The 19,449-nt window shown below is 41.6% G+C and overlaps 1 protein-coding gene and 1 long non-coding RNA gene across 5 annotated transcripts; one reads left to right on the top strand and one right to left on the bottom strand.

Moving 5' to 3' along the window:
- The first annotated feature begins 629 nt into the window (after positions 1-629).
- Positions 630-2,324, top strand: LOC307074096. Its single transcript, XR_013811761.1, has 3 exons — positions 630-903; positions 1,490-2,028; positions 2,255-2,324. It is a non-coding gene; the product is annotated as an uncharacterized lncRNA (long non-coding RNA).
- Positions 2,325-4,716: 2,392 nt separating this feature from the next.
- Positions 4,717-19,449, bottom strand: LOC307074415 (torsin-1A-like). Of its 4 annotated transcripts, XR_013811791.1 has the most exons (7): positions 19,196-19,449; positions 18,135-18,400; positions 17,863-18,038; positions 17,587-17,708; positions 10,618-10,671; positions 6,233-6,319; positions 4,717-5,462 (listed from the first exon to the last, which is right to left on the bottom strand). XR_013811791.1 is itself a non-coding variant. In XM_079734574.1 (6 exons), the coding sequence occupies exons 1-6, from the start codon at positions 19,344-19,346 to the stop codon at positions 5,389-5,391; spliced, it is 843 nt and encodes a 280-aa protein (XP_079590700.1). In that variant the 5' UTR covers positions 19,347-19,449; the 3' UTR covers positions 4,717-5,388. The 4 variants fall into 4 exon arrangements, 3 of the variants coding, with proteins under 3 accessions (XP_079590700.1, XP_079590701.1, XP_079590699.1); XM_079734574.1 differs by lacking the exon at positions 6,233-6,319; XM_079734575.1 differs by lacking the exons at positions 6,233-6,319; positions 10,618-10,671.

Below are 19,449 nucleotides of genomic sequence, written 5' to 3'. Positions count from 1 at the left end.
CATTTTCGGATCAACAACAATAAAAAAGATAAGACAAATGTGACTTTAAATAATTCTTCAAATGTGTAAAAACTAAATAAAGTGAAAAATTAGGCAATAATCCTATTTCCTTTAAACATAGTCAATATTTAAAAGAATTGCAACCTAAGGCATTATTCCTTCTTTTTAACATCGATAGTAAATAATCCTGAATTAAATTCAGGATGTCTGCATTGCCTGGGGAGAGTTTAGAGTCTACACTCCCCCCAGGCAATGCAGACATCCTCATCTTTTTTTTCATCAAGTATGGTAGCGAAATACACTTTCTGTCGTATTTTATTTGGCATTTTGTAAATCCGTTGATTTCTGTTGGAAGACTCATTGCTCATTGCAAGGGGGGTTGGTTGTAGTCTTTTCGCTCGGTTCTAGCCCTACTGTTGATACGGAGAACCAAGCGAAAAGACTACAACCAAACATAAACATTTCCGCTTCCGGTTTCCGTTTCAATGGGATTTACGGAACGCTAAATAAAACATGACAGAAACTGTATTTCGCTACGCTACTTGTAGACGGTGGGCCGAGACGCCGTATCAGCTTTAGTTTTTGAAAATAATGATCCCCATGGAGGGAGAACCTGGATCTTTGAAGTTTTAAAGTTTATTTTTTTCTCAATCAGATTTTCCTTGTTGGCACTCGTAATTCTTGCACATTTTTTCATAATCATAGTTTAAAGTTCGTTAAATTTTCAGGCAAACGCGGCAGCCTACTATGTCAGTGGAACCAATGGCACGCAGCGCTACAAATCACGTGATGTTATTAAACCAATCAGACGGAGATGCTAGGAACAGCTGTTGATCTAAACATTTACCTGGTGGACACATCACGAAATATTATAAGCTAAATAAGAAGCTTACACGTGTGTGGGTAAGTATTAATGTTGTTGGAAAATGCTAGCTATGTGCTAGTTATTTGTATAACCTTTGCGAGGCGGCGTGAGCTTCACGCGTGAAGCGTAGGAGACCTGAATCTATATTTCAATATCACTGACTATTCTCATCGAGTTTATATTAACATTATTCATGTCACACGATGTGAATAACCCAAATTGTTGGAGGTTAAGCTGTGGCAATTTGGCAGCTGGCCAGCGTCATTAAGAGCTTGTTAAGCCACGCACTCAGTATAAGTGTGTGAGTATAAGTAACGTTACTGGTTATTATATTGGTGTTGCCGTTATACCCAGAGAGAGGGATAACAGAAGGAATTTAAATGATCTAAAGACATGGTTCTCTGTGGTATACCCCAGTCAGCAAATTTCAAACAGTGAAGTAAACCCCCCTGAAATGTTGTTGAGCATAATGGCATGTTTTAATAGTTAGGCTAATAATGTATTGATTCATTAGATAAAAATGGACCTTTCTGTCTAAGTTTAAATTGTATTTAAACCAGCTTCGTGCCATATCAATTATGTGAAAGATGAATTCAACTAATGGAGTAACAATATTTCCACTAGGTGATACTCCCATGGCAGACAATGAGAAATGGTGCTCAAACCATACACTGTTGGTGAGTTAACTTTTATTCTAATATCTAACTGTTAATAAATCAGAATGCTTGGTAACATATTTACAGAAACAAATAACATTAACATGAACAGTACTCTTGTTTTCACCATGTGTTCTTGAACACGGCACTGGTTGATGAAGGGTGTTAGCCTCTCATGCTGGCCCTGGAACCACTAGTCATCTTCAAATGACCTATTGCCACAGTTTGTGCATTGGCACAGGTTTGTACATGGCAGCTCATGCATTTTGCAAGTGCACCTGCCCTTAACACAGTTTGTTTTTTTACAAGAGCAGTGCACCAGTTCAAGGATTGCCTCTGGAGCTGGGGGAAGGGTCATCCAGTCCACTTCTAAGAATTCTCCTGCCATCTTCCAGCCATGACATTCAGGGGCAGGAATATCAGGCCTACAGTCAAGGCTCCTTCTGTGGACTGCAGCCTGATAGTTAGCACGCTGGATGTGCTTGTCCAAGCAGTCTTTGTTTGGAGGTAAGTCTCTCTCAGAGCACTTTCCTGACTTGAACAGCTTAACTCTTGCCTTGTTAACATCCATACACTCCTGATCATACAGGTCACATGTGAAAGCCTCCACTGCCTTGCAGAACTCTGGGGATGGAGAGAAACTTGTTCCTAGTTCTCATACGAGTTACAAAGTTTGGTTCTCAAATGTAATTTGCATAATGTAATTGTGTTTTCATATTGTTTTTATTCACAGATTCACAGCTGAAGTTCAAGATTCACATTGACATGACTATTCTTTTCTTATTGGACACCTACCCTCTTTTTCTGCCTCCTTGTAAAATAAAGGCGCCTTTTCAAATCTTCTCTGGGCTCGTTTTATGTTTGATGTTGGTGAAGTGGCTGTAGCAGTCTCTGTGGTAGCCACAGTTAGCTGGAATAGCAGCAGGTTCCTGAAGTTTGAGGTTCACAGTTAAATTATTTGAAAGGACAGATAATGAAAGCACACATAATAAATAAAAAGATATATAGTCAAAGTTAATTTCCATTTTCAGTCTCTTGGCAAGCCAAAGCCAGCCATATAACTACTATATAGTATGACGACAAACCTGGGTTCTAAGATTAAATCTCAGCACTGCCTCTTCTGCCACAGTACTCTCTCTGGTACCAAGGTCTTTCCAGAGAAACAAGGCAGCAATAAATTTCCTCCATCCTGTGTCTGTAAACGGGGTTACAGGACCATCTTTTTCCGAAACATGCATACAGCACTCCATTGTTTGCTAGCTAACGTAGTTTCAACAAGAGAAATGTAGTGTGGCTAATTGCGAAGTCATTTTTGTCGGATTGACAGGTGGAAAGAACTGTACTCCGATGCCGGTACTGACAGCAGTTAAACAAAATATCCCTGGTAACCGCCAGCAAACAAAGAAAAAACTTAAACCCCCGGGAAATTTCGAGGCTTGTCATTGGACAATAACTACAATGACATCATACATGTCGGACCCCGAGCATAGCTGCCGGCTCAGTTTGCCGGAACCAGTAACTCAGACAAAGTTACCGATAAACAAAAAATGTGCAAGAGGTAAGAGTGCCAACAATTTTTGTTTAATTTGTTGAAAAATGAAGATGTTGTACACAGAAAATTACGTCCTCCCTCGGTGGGGATCGTCTGAATACACGTAATCTCCCCTTGGCCCACCATCTATTGATGATGTTGTAAATACCGGAATAGTCCTTTAAACATGCGATGATCACGTGAACGCACAACTTTTTTTTTTTATCAGCCGATCCGCGGATCACTTGCGTCCCGAACCGTGGGGGTTGATCCGTACGGATCACGGGTAACCCGTGAACCGTTGCACCACTAATATGGATGTAAATCAGGTATTTCCAACTGAGACTTTTAAGATATACAAACCATGCCTTTTTACACGAATAAAAGGCAATTGGCCCAATGGTTCATTGTAGTTTTCGTTGGCTTTTTTTTTTATTATTGTAAAAGAGCATCTTAACCTAACCTGGATACCATCCTGATCATATGACTTCACCTTTGAGGACGTGATAATTAGTCTTCAACGTAATCAGGGAAATTATCTTCATCAGAAAAGTTTTCTACACCTAGCCTCTCTTTTTTGGGGGCACACTGTGTGTGTGTGTGTGTGTGTGTGTGTGTGTGTGTGTGTGTGTGTGTGTGTGTGTGTGTGTGTGTGTGTGTGTTAAACACCTGCTCTTTCATGGTTTGCGACACAAGATATTAACCACATCTGTCCAGCAAAACAATTCTTTATTGTCCAGTCACATCACCTCTGGCTGTTTGTCACGTCAATGCTCCTGGTGGTGTCCCTTAAAGACACTGTTTGTGTTGGGGCACGCGTGACCACCTAGATTAATTGCTGTCTGATGGTCTTCTTGATGGCCCACTTTCGGCCAGTGCACGGCTGCAGAATCAGCAGGTGCCCAAAGTTCAAGTAATGCATCTCTCGAAGTCAGCCACTGTGTGTTTGGGTTTTTGTGGGTGGGTGTGTGTGAGTGAGTATAATCTTTGTTGTTTGTTTTATGGTCTCATCCTCTTAACAGCCCGGTTGGATTACAGGCTTACATAATAATTACACATTATATATATATAAGAATACAAATACCCAGAGCCATAGAGAGAGAAGAGTTGCGACACTCTCTTATCTCGCTGGCAGGGTGGTCACGTGGTTCATGTAAGCCTGTATAGTTCCAAAACACGCCGCGCTGCCATGTTCTTCTATGGGACTGACAGCAGCGATTGCAATATTGAATGGTAAATATAAATTAAAAAACACGTTTTGAAGTTTGAGGGAAAGCTTTACGTTCGTGTTAGCATGGGTAGCACTAGGCTACTGACTTTAGTGGCTTAACCTTAACTTTTACCTTACATCTGTTCTGAAATCAAAGACGATTCAAGGTGTTCATTTTTGCGCAGCTGGACTATTGGATTTCCTTGATTTTGCTTGTAATTCCGATTCACTTACCCGTGGTCAGAGAGCGCTTGAGAAAGCAGAGTAGCAACAGTCCATTTAGCATTTATTTTCCAGGCAACTTCTTCTGATGAGGCAGGAGCTGAACACACAACCATGATACTTTTAAGACTAAGCCATACACAAAGTATCACATATATTAAAGAATAACAAATCATTATGCTTGGATGAAAGAAATAGTATTTTTTTTATTAAACAATGGGTGAGACAACAAGAATGTGTGTGTGTATCCAACTTGAAAAACCAGAACAAAGTGAAGGAACAGGGTTGAATATTGTATATATAAGTGTTAACAAGAGAGGAATACGGTGAGGAAAGGAGACAATTAAAAAAGCAATACAAGTAAAATGGACCACTGGTTATGAAACCCTCCAGCAAATGCAGATTCCACTGCCTAACATCTGCACGCTGCAAAGGAGGATGCACGCTGGACCCAGTGTTTGAGATGCTGAGTGTTTAGAAAAAAATCAACAAAAAAAAGATTCCAAGAACAACGAAGCAAACATACAGTAAGTGTGAACAAGAACAGCAAAGTAGAGCCAGGGGGTATCAATAAATAAAACAAAGTTAGTCATGTGTGAAACAAGAACAACAAATGTGTAAACAGGTGTGCGTGTATATCTAACTTGTAAAACAAGAACAAAGTTAAGGAACAGGGAGGAATATAAGTTATTAATAAACAAAGAAAATACTCCACATACATCAGGCTGAGGTTAAGGATAGTAAAGTGCATCAGGTCGAAAGGAAGGACAGTAGGAGGACAGCAGTCGCCACCACCAGCCAGCTTAAGCAGCCATCGCCTCAAGCAGCAGCGACCTGCAGCAGCAGTGTTTGCCGGCACCAGCCAGCTCAAGCCACCACCAGCCACCGCCATCAGCATCCACCATCAGCAGCATCCACCATCAGCCGCATACACCATCAGCAGCAGCAGCCGCCGCCACCAACACCAGCAGCCGCCACCTGCAGGAGAGTGAAAATAATCAGACAAGACCTTGAATAGCCTGTAGGTCAATGAGTTTCCCCACACATGGACAAAGTGCTGCCAAGTTGGGGAAGGGGTGGACAGAAGCTTACATTATGAAAAAAAAGAATGACACTACCGTCTGTGTAATAACATTTGAAAGCTCGTCATTATGGCTTATGTTTTCTGTGTGGAATAATTTCTATTCATATATGTAATCCAACAGCCTTTTCAAGGGTATAATTAAACAAAAGCAACCTTATTTCTACTAGCTATAGCATCAGACACACAGTACTCCAACACCGTAGCTAACACCGTCAGGTTCAGCAGGTTAAACCAGTCATTAATCAACCTTATTGATCCTAGTAATCCTACATCAATAACTAACTAAATAAAAGTTGTCAGAGATTCACTACTTAACTTCTGGTGCAGTGATACCTTCACAACTGGCGAAATCGAGCTGACTAACTAGCAGGCAATGACTGAAAATCGTCTACCAAGATAAATATATATATAATTACGCGGTGCACATACAAATAATTAGATTACAAAAGATGTGTAAATTAACGTGATTAACTTTCACCCAAAAACGTTCATCATGCTCCCAATACCTACAGGATCACCTAGCTGTTCTATTTTATAGATCTCTGTATTATGTCTTCGCCTTAGGCCCATACTGTTCAATGTTGGGCTTTCTTTGTTTCGATCTGTTTCGAATGTGAACAGTTTTGAATGAGACTATCGGGTAAAGTGGACTGTGAGGTGGTACCTGCAGACCACCACCACGGCAGAGGTGTAGGATGGCTGTTTGGTGGTCCCTCTCTCCCTGGTCAATACTGGCCTTTGGGTGATTGATCTGCGATCACAGGTGAAGACCCACTGAGTGAAGAAACCCCGTACAGCAGTGTGTCTTTCTCTTTCGAAGCCACCCTTGAGCAAGGCAGCACCTCCAAGATAGCCTACCCTCGCACATCCACACCGGTAACAGCGCGATAAGGTTGTTGGTCTTTTGTATAGCGCTATGTTATATGTTGTTGAAGGGTCGATTTTGTTATGAGAGGAATAGCATTTAAATACTTGAATAAAAAATGGGTTAAAGTTTCTTTTAAAGTTATATTTTTTGATTATTCCTTTGACATTATTCATGACGGATAATAAGACTCCTTTTGAATGGTAGGCCAACAAGGAAATGACTACGTGTCTGTATTTCCGTCCATTGTTGTAACCTCGCAACCGTGGGCGACCTCCTTGGCAAATGTGCCAGAGTAGGACAATCCTATCCTGAGTTTAACAAAGCTTCCTACAGTCTCTCGAGTTTAACAGCAGCATTTTAATGTCTGCCCATTAAAAACGGTAATTAGTGATGAAGCTCAAACTTCCTAACAAGAGGAGGGAAATAGGACAGCCACACTGCTCAGACCTCCTCCTCCCTACATTTGTGTGCATGACTGTGTAAATGTCCTCTTCCTCTCACCACGTGGTTTGTGTTTTTATTCGAGAAGACTGGGTCAAACACTTGGTCACTCTTTGTGTGAATACAGGTTTATAATACATGCATGCAACATAACAAATATAAAGACCTACCACTAAACCTCGTTTGGTGAGTGAGATAGTTATATTGGTTAGTATTATCACCAATTGTTTCGGGCAATTAAGGTTTTATTTATCTAATATATAGAAAGTCTAGTACCTTATTGGTACAGAGCAGGGTGTGGTGAACGTGATTGTTTCAGAGAAGAAGGTACAGTTCAGTTGCACCCGTGGGTCGAGTTCTCGTAGCGCTGCAGCTCAAGTGTCGTGTCTGTTGTTGTCGATGGAGGGCAGCAGGATAATCCTTCTGAGAGAGAGAGAGAGAGCGCTCATCCAAAGGGTGAACGCCTCAATATCCAGAGACTGTGCCTTGAAACCCAACGTTTTCCTTGCACACTACCCCACCCTGGAGCAGCACAGCCTCTACGACCAGGTACACACCCAACACATCACACAGGACTAGCAGAGCCATGGGCATCCCACCCAGACCCACGTCCAGTGGCCCCCCTGCATCCAGACCGCCCCCTCGCCCAAGAGGACCCCTCACTCCAGAAATACCCCTTCCCCCCAGACCGCATAACCACGGGCCGTCCACCCACACTCACACACTCTGGAGCCACCAGCCCAGGCCGACACCCCTTCTGCCTACCCCACTTCACACCTACTCACAGGCTGTGAGCAGGGGAAACACTCCAAAAAGACCCCCTCCCCCCAGACCACACCACCACAAGCCGTCCCCCCACACACACGCACCCGAACCCTGGAGCCACCAACCCAGGCCTGCTCCCCTTCTGCCTATCCCACTTCACACCTACTCCCAGGCTGTGAGCAGGGGGAAAAGCCCATCCCGAGACCGTAGCATACACGGGATGCTCAGTGAGCTCTACACGTTCCTGATCCAGAACTAAACTACTGGACCATCAAACAAAAGACACCATGGAACACAAAGCTTTCACTATTTCATCCTGGAATATACAAGGCCTGAGGTCGATTGCCTTTGGTCTGAAAAGCAGAAACCTAGACTTCATCAAGGAAATACGAAATACAGACATTGTCATCCTCCAAGAGACCTGGTGTAGAGGGGATGGTCGCACTGGCTGCCCTCTAAACTACAGAGAGCTGGTGGTACCATCCACCAAACTACCAGGGGTGAAACAAGAAAGAGAATCAGGAGGTATTTTAATTTGGTTCAAATCAGAACTCACCAACTCTGTTAAATGAATCAAAACGGCAATTCTACATCTGGTTAGAGATAGACAAGGGACTTACCGCATCAGAAGAAACATCCTCCTGTGTGCAACATATATCCCACCACTAGAATCACCATACTACAACGAGGAAAGCTTCTCTATACCAAAGGAGGAGATCAACCACTTCCAGGCCCATGGTAATATTCTAATCTGTGGTGACCTCAATGCCAGGACGGGACAGGGGCCTGACACCATCAGCACACAGGGAGCTAAACACCTACCAGGAGACGGGACCATCACCTCCCCAAAATGTCCTGCCAGATATAACTACGACAAAACTAGAAACAAACATGGCTGCAACTATTACAGGTGTGCCACACCCAGGGACTGTACATCATCAACTGTAGATCCCTCAGAGACCCCTATGGAAGATACACCTACAGCTCAAATCTCGGCAGTAGTACTGTCGATTATTTTATCACAGACCTTAGCCCTGGCTCTCTCAGAGCTTTCACAGTCAGCCCCTTAACACCACCATCAGACCACAGCAAAATCATAGCCTACCTACATAGACCAACACCTAACCAAGAGGCATTAAAACCAAACAAACTACACACTATAAACAAATGCTATAGATGGAAGGAGAACAGTGTCAAAACATATCAGAACACCATAAAGCAAAAATCACATTCAGACACTTCTAGATAACTTCCTAGACCAAAACTTTCAGTGCAACAACGAAGGGATCAACATGGCAGTAGAAAGCCTTAACAACATATTTGACATCTCAGCCTTAGAATCAAACCTGAAGGTCTCAAACAGTCAAACTAAGAACAAAAACAACTTAAACGATAAGTGGTTCGACGACGAATGCAAAAACACTAGGCAAACATGAGAAACCTGTCAAATCAGAAACATAGGGACCCAGACAACAACAATATCCGTCTCCATTATTATGAGACCTTAAAACAATACACAAACACAATAAGAAGAAAAAGGGACCAACATGCTAGGAACCAGATAAACCAAATTGAGGAATCCATAGACTCAAACCATTTCTGGGAAAATTGGAACAAACTTAACAAACAAAAACGGGAAGAATTAAGCATTCAAAATGGAGATTTATGGGTAAATCACTTATCCAGTCTCTTTGGCCCCATTGTAAAGAACAAAGACCAAACACATATACAAGATAAATTACAAACACTAGAATCAGTTATTAAAGATTATCAGAACCCGCTAGACTCTCCAATCACTAACTACTAACTAAACTACAGGACAAAATAAGTTCTCTTGAACTAAAAAAGGCATGTGGTGTTGATGGTATTCTAAACAAAATGATTAAATATACAGATGTCAAATTCCAATTGGCAATTCCAAAACTGCTTAACACTGTTCTTAGCTCTGGAATCTTCCCCAATATCTGGAACCAACCATCTGACTGATTGGCCCAATCCACAAAAGTGGAGATAAATTTGACCCTAATAACTACAGAGGGGTCTGTGTCAACAGCAACCTCTGTAAAATTCTATGTATGATTATAAATAGCAGACTCCTTAACTTCCTGACTGACAATAATGCCATAAGCAAAAAACAGATTGGCTTCTTACCAAATTATCGTACAACAGACCATATATTCACATTAAGCACCCTCATTGACCACCAAATAAAACAAAACAAAAGAAAAACTATTCTCCTGCTTTGTAGACTTTAAAAAAGCCTTTGACTCAATTTGGCATGATGGTCTGCTGTTTAAATTAATAGAAAGTGGTGTTGGAGGAAAATCTCAAGACATCATAAAGTCCATGTATACAAACAACAAATGTGCAGTTAAGATAGGAAAGAAACACACAGACTTCTTCCAACAAAGCCGGGGTGTGAGACAGGGATGCAGCTTGAGTCCGACCCTGTTCAACATATACATTAACCAACTAGCAAGGACATTAGAACAGTCTGCAGCCCCCGGCATAACACTGGTAGACACCAAAATGAAATGTCTGCTGTTTGCAGATGACCTGGTGCTGCTGTCCCCAACCAAAGTTTTTTGAAATTTCAACAAAGCTGTTAATGAACTGAGAGACAAGGCAAGGAGGTCATTTTATGCCATAAAAAGAAATATCAAACTAGACATCCCAATTAAAATCTGGCTAAAAATATTTGACGCAGTGATAGAGCCCATTGCGCTCTACGGCTGTGAAGTCTGGGGCCTACTCACCAACAAAGACTTTATAAAATGGGACAAACATCAAATTGAAACTCTTCATGCATAATTCTGTAAATCAATACTAAAAGTCCAAAGAAAGACACCAAATAATGCCTGCAGAGTTGAATTAGGACGATATCCAATCGTTATTAAAATTGAGACGAAAGCCCTAAAATTTTATAACCACCTTAAGGAAAGCGACAGCAACACACTCCACAACAAGGCTCTTACCCACAGAGAGTTGCACCCAGAAAAGTGTCCCCTTAGCCAGCTTGTCCTGGGAATCTGTCCAACACACAACAACCAACACATCAGGCAAAACCAAATTAAAAGAAAACAAAAGGAAAAGTATTTGGCACATTGGAAAGAGTCCACCAAAAACCAGAGTAAATTGGCATGCTATTTGACCCTTAACAGAGACTACACCGTGGCAGAATACCTGACCACCATGACCAACCCAAAACTGAGGAAATCCTTGACTAGATACAGACTCAGCGAACACAGCCTGGCCATCGAGAAGGGACGCCACAGACAGACCTGGCTCCCAAGAGAAGACAGACTGTGCTCCCACTGCACACAAAACCAACTAGAGACAGTACTGCACTTCCTGACTTCCTGCCAGTCATACAAAGACATCAGGAATACACACTTCCCACGGATTACAAAGGCATGCAAGGACTTCAAAGACACTCCAGATGCTCACAAATTGCCGTACCTGTTGGGAGAAATACAACAATGTGCGAACACAGCAGCAAGATTTGTCACCTGTTGTGATGAGAGAAGGACCACAAACTCCCCATAGACTCATCCCCCTGGACTCACTCTGCACACAATAATTGCACTAATCCCCCGTAATGTAAATGCTGTGTATTTAGAGTGTATCTTTAACTTATCTGTTTATACGAGATACTGTAATTTTTGTCATTTTTATAATATCGCACATTTTACTTTTGAAAGTACTTTTATAGTTTAACATTTGATATGTATAGATATTTTGTATTTAAAGGTTCATACTTATTATTATTATAATATATACCTTACCTTTTTACATTTTATTTTATAACGCTGTTTATTTTATTGTTCACCTGCTTTGGCAATGCAAATGTATATTTCTCTTGCCAATAAAGTTTTTTTGAAATTAATCGAATTGAGAGAGAGAGAGAGAGAGAGAGAGAGAGAGAGAGAGAGAGAGAGAGAGAGAGAGAGAGATGCATTGGGTCAGTTGAACTGATCTTTGCTTGATGTATTTTAATTTACATGATTTTTAATTGTCTTTGGTATAATGTTTGCTATACCGTTCCAGAACGGCACATGCCGTTCCACCTGAACGGCAGTTACCGTTCCTGAACGGTACCATGGCATATGCCGTTCAGGAACGGCATATGCCATGGTATGTCAGTGGTCGCGGTGGCACATGCCAATAAACCAGGCCAATAAACGATCTCGCCGCTACTGGTATTTTGGGCTCCTCCAGACAAAAGATGCAGGGTGGTGGTGTTAAAAATCTGGTTTATTGCAAAGGTTTGACCATGAACATGGCAAGGGTGCTGCCATCCAGGAGATCTCCTGAGTGCGTGTGGAGACGGCTGGTTTAACCTGTGCACACTGATTACTCAATGCACAACACACAAAGGTGTGCAGCCTCACCCAGCCCCAGAGTCCAATCAGACTCAGCCATGCAAGGCTGCCTAAACCAGCCTTCCTCCACACACACTCCCAAACATGCCATTTGGTTTATTTATATAACTTATTGTTCAGCGTAACTTTTGTTAAGCTACGTCTATTTTCTGTTTGTTGTATTTTGTTGTAAAGTGGAAGCAAACCGATTCTTCTACAATTCTCAGACTGGAAAAAAGGCCCATTTCATCATGACCACAGTTTCATGATTAGCACGTCTATTACAGTGCATGTGTCTTTTATTTATGTCTTTCTCTCTTCTATTGGTCTCAATCTTTCTCCCTCTCTCTTTCTTGTATAGCACTTGTGAAACTCTGCATGTGCTACATTTTGCCATGCATTACTTCAAACCCATATATCCATCTTACTATCTGACCCAATTTCTCCTCTGCTCTAAAACAGCAGCAGAATGATCTCCTTGGTTCGCTGGGGTGTGATTGACAGCCGAGTGACAGATGTTACTTTTGAGGATTTGACTATTATCCTGTTTAAATTCAGTCAGCAATATATGTAACAGTATCTTTTTTTTTTGGAGAATAGGTCTAGCTTACATATAAAGGATCAAAATAGTAGGAGCAAATTAATATTGGCAATATCTATTGTTAGGTTTTTATGTAATGTGCAATGCAATGCAATTTTACATTGTGTATTCGTTCCAGATTCCTTTTAACATGTGTTTGACTGTTGTTGTAGTAGTTTGGTGGTGTAATGAGTATTCCATGATATACTGACGTGATGGTCACCATACTAGTACCATATCGTATGGATTGCATCCACGTATCTTAAGTAGAAGAATGCTGCCCTACTAGACACAAGGTCTCATCCTGATGTTGACAAACTATCCAGACTTGTTTGACAAGTTGACGCCCTTTTGAAACGCACTAGTGTCTGTGATGCTATGATTTCAGGAATACGAAAGTGTGCTGCAGCTGGAGAGTTGGCACATCACTTCACAGGCTTCACATCACTTCCTTACCTTTTCTCAATTTAATTAAAAATGAAACTCAAACTTCTTCTGTTGATGTAAGTGTGCGCTGCCTTGACCGATGTTGTCATTTATTGCTCATCGTCAGCCGATGATGTACCCGGCCATAGGACTTCGACCTGCTATTTAGATGACCACAAAACCAGTGGACCGAAGGCTACCCTTCCACAGGATGACGGTAATTTGGGGCTTATTAGGCTATATTATTTCCTCTGTTCAGTTCTCAACATTTCAAAGGTCTGTTTATTATTTACCCATTCATATTTTGCACGTTCAATGTATTTCCAGAATACACGTAGGCTATAGGCCTATGATAAGCCAAAAGCCTACGTGAAATTATAGGCCGCTTGTTAGGTATTACCCAGTTCCATCATTGTTTATCTTGGATCTATTACCTTATTAAGTATTAACATAGCAATAGAAGTAGGCAGTATTACTGTGTCACCTTCTGTGGGGAGGCGGCACAAGCCTTGGCATGTGTCCCAAACAGTGATCGTCCGCCAAAACCTTACAGGTCCCATGGCATGAAAATCTCACTTTATAAGGTTTTCTAAATATGAGTTCCCCTAGACTGCCTATGGTCCCCCAGTGGCTAAAACTTGCATTTGGTGTAAAACAAGCACTAGGTGTTCTGCTCGCCTTTGAAAAAACGGAGGCTCAAGCGCGCTGATTTGGAATGTGGTCCCATATGTCGTCATAAAGGATCTAAGCTCCTCCCCTTTCTTTGCCTTACCCGCCCAGAGAATTTGGCCCGCCAATGAGACACGAGCGTGCGAGCACCACGTGTTTGTGTGATTACACACACTGTAACGCAAGTGTTTGCTGTTGGTGTTATGGCGCATAACACTTTGGTTCTTTGATGTCTCTTGTATTTCCACAACGAGACTGTAGTGGAGGTTTTCTCAGCCATGGTTGAGAAGGAATTGGGGGAAAGGAACTTTGGCTTTGACTCCCTGAAGTACATGAACTGCGACATGCTGCCTGCCGCCGGTTGCCGCGAGGCACCACCGCCGCAAAGCACCACCGCCCCGGCACCGGGCAGCCGGCAGCAGGCAGCGCGCGGTTCAGTCTACTTCTGATTGATGTGAAAGTGGAAGAACCAGAGACGTCGGAGAACCCGCCAAAGTAATTTGTGATTCATATCATGTCATGGTTCAGTCTACTTCAGATTTATGTGGAGGTGGAAGAACCAGAGACGTCGGAGAACCCGACGCGGTAGTTTGAGATTCATAATATTGTCTGGAGGCTCACACAGCTTTTGGCCTTGATAATATATATTATATGATAAAGAGATCTATGTATAATATGATATTATTTAGATATTGAGCTCCAGGACTCCCGTGTGTTCTAGAATATTTACAGAACACGGCTAAAGGCTGTGTGCACCTCGCCATTGCGATACATCAACTGTCAACAGAGAGCATGGTACCGTGGCTGCAAGCCGCTCAGGGCCACATCCCCACCCTCCTCCTTGACCCGCCTCTCTCTTCCTCATTTGCATTTAAGCTACAGACACTGAAACGACGCATTTGGGGAAAGCTCAATGTGCGACTGGCTCGTAGTGGCTGTAATTCTGCACCACGGCTGAATTTTGGGAAGGTCTTCAAATACTGTTTTTGGGGCCTACTAATATCTATATTAAAGCATCCATAAAGTACTATGCCATGGGACCTTTAAGACCCTTGTTAAATGCTACTACCAAAGAAGTGTCGGGCTTCTTCTAGCCTTGTAAGTGGTTTAAAATAGCGATTTATTTTAAACCATGAGATTTTTTACCATGAGACATGCCCTTATCATTCGAAGTGTATAGGGTTTTGGTAGAATCAGCTAAAAACGATCAACTTAAGAATGTGTATATCTGCGCTTTTTTGCTCCCAAACGAACATTCAAACTCGTTATAATACTAAACATATTCCAGATCCATTTTACACCGGATTTCCCCTTTAAGGCTGATCACCCCGCTCCATGGAAGTTGTTGAGTAAGCGTCAAGCAAATGTCTTTCTACAATTACTTTCATATGTGTAAATGGTGACGCTAATAATCTTTCTATAAGTGTGCAGAACTAATTCTTTATATTCATTCTTTATATTGTAGAGAGCGGCAAGTGAATAACCAGACGTAAGCCCCATACACCGCATGACTCAGAGAGTTGACTTTATTTAAACAGACATATAACAATTTAACAACACACAATAAACCGGACGCAAGTGCCCTGAGGGGTATTCCATCAAAGTTGCTAACGATGGCGGCGCTTAGTTGATTAAGCCCAGTTAGAACTAACGCCAACTTTCACTTGAGGCTAAAGCCTCTCCGTCAACCCAGTTCAGCCGCGACTTGCTCAGGCTAGTTCAAGCCAGGCTTACGTTATCGTGGATTACGCACGCTCACGAGATATTTAACCAGCCCAGTTCCGTGAATGTCGAATCATGGATCAGAGTCCGAAAAGGTCAATGTCAATGTCCGAAAAGGACCGAGCGGGATCTTTTCCAGAGGCGAACAGAAGCTGCTTGTGGAGGTCTATGAGGAGTAGGTACAAGCATATAATAACTCAAAAAGGGAACACCGTATCCATTAATAAATACAGGGAGGCTATCTGGCAAAGAAATCCTGATCTGTTGAATGCATAAGTAGTATTAAGTTTAACATATTTTAATTTAATATTGACCATGGATTTATAAACTGGGTGATAGCCTCGTCTCGAGGTAACGTGTCGGACTTGCCCCCGGTTGACTGGGGTTCAAACCCCACGCAATTAGTAGCCTAATTTAGGAAGGATTAATCGAGAAATCAAATAACTTTTCATGCCATTTATTTTACATTTCTTTGAATAAATTGACTTATTATTTTTCTCAACAGAAGTGGTCTTGGCTGCCTGCTGAGAAACTCACCTGAATGGAATTTATGTGGCTGCAATTTCCGATGCAGCAGTGTCATTGTGACAAAGGCTTCACTATCAGTAACATTAATATTAACATTAACCATGGGTTGTTGAAAGTTATATTTGGGTTCTAGGGATATTGTAAGACATATTTATTATATAAAAAGTCAATTCTTAGGCCTAATTTCTATAAAGGAAATTACAAAATTAAGCCAACGGCAAGAATTCATTGACCTAGGCTACCCAGGACGCGAACTCGGGTCCCACGTACTACAGGGCAGATGTTAGATCACTCACCCAACTGCTTGTTTAAGAATGCATGGCTTTGTATAAAAATGTGTTGAGAAAATATCCACGATAACAATAGATAGCAATTCATTTTTATTATTTTATTTGCATCATTTAATCATATTAGGGAAAATATATGCTGTTTGTAGGCTAATTCATATTCATATATGTACATATATGCCAAAATCATGAGGACTAGGCTTGGCTAACCTTCTGATGGTACACTTGACAGTTCGCCTGGTACCGACCACGTTAGTTTGGTCGGAAAAATTGCCATGGTTACTTAGCGGAGATTCCCTTAATTCACGTTGATGGAACGCAAATCTAGCTTAAAGTAGTGGGGCTAAGCGAAATAAGCCTGGCTTTGCCTTTAGCTTGGTTGATGGAATACCCCTCAACCAACCTAAAAAATCAAGCGCCAAACCATTAAACCGTCACAATACTGTTATTCAGTTTACAATTTGAGTCTTCTTACACAATCAGTAAGCGATCATATATCAGCCATTAGGGTTAGATGTTCAGTTTTGACAAAATGGGATGATAACTCTAGCCTTGAGATCATCCTGATGACCAGAGCCCATATTCTGTTTCACAACACGGATCAGTCCGGACCTCTAGCCGTCAACATCCGTATCAGTGGGCGGGAGTAATTATCTTGACAAACAAACTCCTTCAGCCAATCAGAGTAAGACAACATCTGATACCATCACTTGTTTGATTACATGAAGTTCCTTAGCCGGCTGGTAATCTTCTTGCAACCCGAGACAGAGATGAATCTCTCATCATCAGGAATGTAATTTATGATTTTATCTGCCATTTCACAAGCCTTATTATGGTCTGGCTTGAGGCCAATGGCTACCATCTCAACCATAATACACAGGACAATGTGCTGGCGTTCCAGAGGCAGAAATGGGATGAAGAAGTCCACCACATTACTCTCTCCATCTGCCAAAAGTGAATGATAATTTGTACGGTGTAAAGCTAAATAGGAAATTATAACTATTACATGACTTTTAGAGAGTCCACATTGAGTGCATTTATGAAAACATGCCAGTTATCCAAATAGGCAATTTTTCATCTGTTATCACTGGAAGCTAGTTTGAAACAGATACTGTCATTAAAATAAGGAATTAAACATTAATTAATTCAGAAGTAACTTGCATGTTCACATAAGGCATGCATGTTCGCATAAAATAGTTTGATGCTGAGGTTTTTAATTATGTTTTATTTTGTTGGTAAACGTGGGATAATTGCAATATTATATTTGAGTGTGGGTTGCATTATTGGCCCTTGTGTGATGCATGGCCATTAGTGACGGTAAAGCACAACCACCAGCCTCACAGAACGCTCATCTTAAAGTATCAGACTTACGATAGTTGGAAGCAGACAAAGACAGGGCTGTCTCCACATCCTCCAGTTTGAATTCCTCTCTTTTTTTTCCTGCTTTCCAGGAAACCAAAGTGGTCTGTCTGATGATTTCTCCCCCAGCATTCCTATCAGGAATGTAAGCAAACACGGTTAATTCCCCTGAACATAAGGTGCATAAGACTACCACACATAGCAATGACTTTTTGTACCCTTTTACAGGAATTGTTAAACAATCAGGATTATTCAGATTGTACTATGTATAACGCAGGATGTATTCACCTGAGAAAGATGAAGATGGCTTTCTGATATGACACTCCATCCAGCTTGTATTGGTAGTCCATAAATGGCTTTATGCCATCAATTATGCCAGGATGCATATTGTCCATCTCATCAAATATGAACAAGGAATAGGCACAGTTGGTGACATTTCCTCTGATCCAATGCTGTAATTGAGACTGTGGAGGAATGGGAGCCATTATTAGAGAATGAACAACATGCACCAGTCAACTGCTACTGGCGCTGTGGAATCACAAACACATTATTAAGACTACCTTGTAGGTCTCAACCTGGCTTGCATGCGTGAAATGAATTACAGAGTTAAAAAAGTGGACAAAGCGGCTGTCCATCCCCTTCTTGTAGATGTTTTTGACAATCAGCTGACTGGCCAAAGACTTCCCCGTGCCAGTAGTCCCATGGAAAGAGAGGACCAGAGGCTTCTTTGGGTTGTCATTGTTCATGAATCCAGTCACAGCATTCACGATGACGTCTAGAGCTATGTGTTGACCAAAGAGATTCGCTACCAGGTCAGCCTCCAAACCTTAAAGTGAAAGGGATTAGAAAAAGCACAGAGTACAAGTTATAATGCATAGCTTAGTCGGAATCGGAATTGGTTGAAACAGTCAAATAATAAAATAATCCTGTGTCAATGATTTTGAAACTGTATGTGTTTCGCAATGAATACGGCAGAGACAAACAGAATGTGAACTCAGATCAGGACAGTGTGCCGCCACCACAGCAGTCACAACAGTAGCGCCTGGTGGCCAAGAGGAAGCCTCACCCTTCGGCACGACCCTGTGGAAGCTGTGGAGGTTGGCTCCAACTTGATACCGACCTGAAGCTGCATATTTTTTCCTTGCCTATTTAAGATATAAAAGACACACTACATCGTACCTAAAGAACTATTTCCTTCAGAGCAACAGGGCCCTTGTAAAATAAAGAAATTAATTACTGCATTATGGTACCTGCTCTGTTCCCTATTACAATCAATCCAGTCCTTATCAACCGTTTTTTTTTTACTTTAAAGCTGCAATACAAACCATAACAGGGCAGGCATCTGTTTTTGGTGGACGAACACTTTTTGGCAAGAAACGCGCCTAGGCTCTGTGCCGCCTCCCCACAGAAGGTCTGCTATGACATAGTAGGACTTGAAGACCCAAGATAAACAATGATGGAACTGGGTAACGTGTGATATAAAATTATTTAAAAAATACACTGAGCATTCAAAATATGAATGGATTAATAATGAAAACACCTTCCCCTTTTTAATTTGACAACTGAACAAAGGAAATAATAAAGACACACTCCTACATGGCCCTTCAATGTTTTATCCTACCTTTTCCAACTCCTTTACCATCCAGGGTAATCCATTCCTTGTTACAGTATTCGTTAGGGGCTGTTTTTATGTCAAACCAATCTTTGAGAGCCCCAAAAAAACCATCGGCCCTGCAAGTGCACACTAACAACAAAAGTGATTCAAGTTGCATTATGGAATTAATTTTAGAAAAGATAAGAATGTGAAAGTTTCCACTCTCGAGCTACCAGAACAGATTAGTGTAACTCAATCCCAGGGTGACAGACACTGGAGCT

This window comes from Pollachius pollachius, assembly GCF_949987615.1.
Source record: "Pollachius pollachius genome assembly, chromosome: 4".
NCBI classification, from domain to species: domain Eukaryota; kingdom Metazoa; phylum Chordata; class Actinopteri; order Gadiformes; family Gadidae; genus Pollachius; species Pollachius pollachius.
This window is presented reverse-complemented; position numbering and strand designations above follow the sequence as displayed.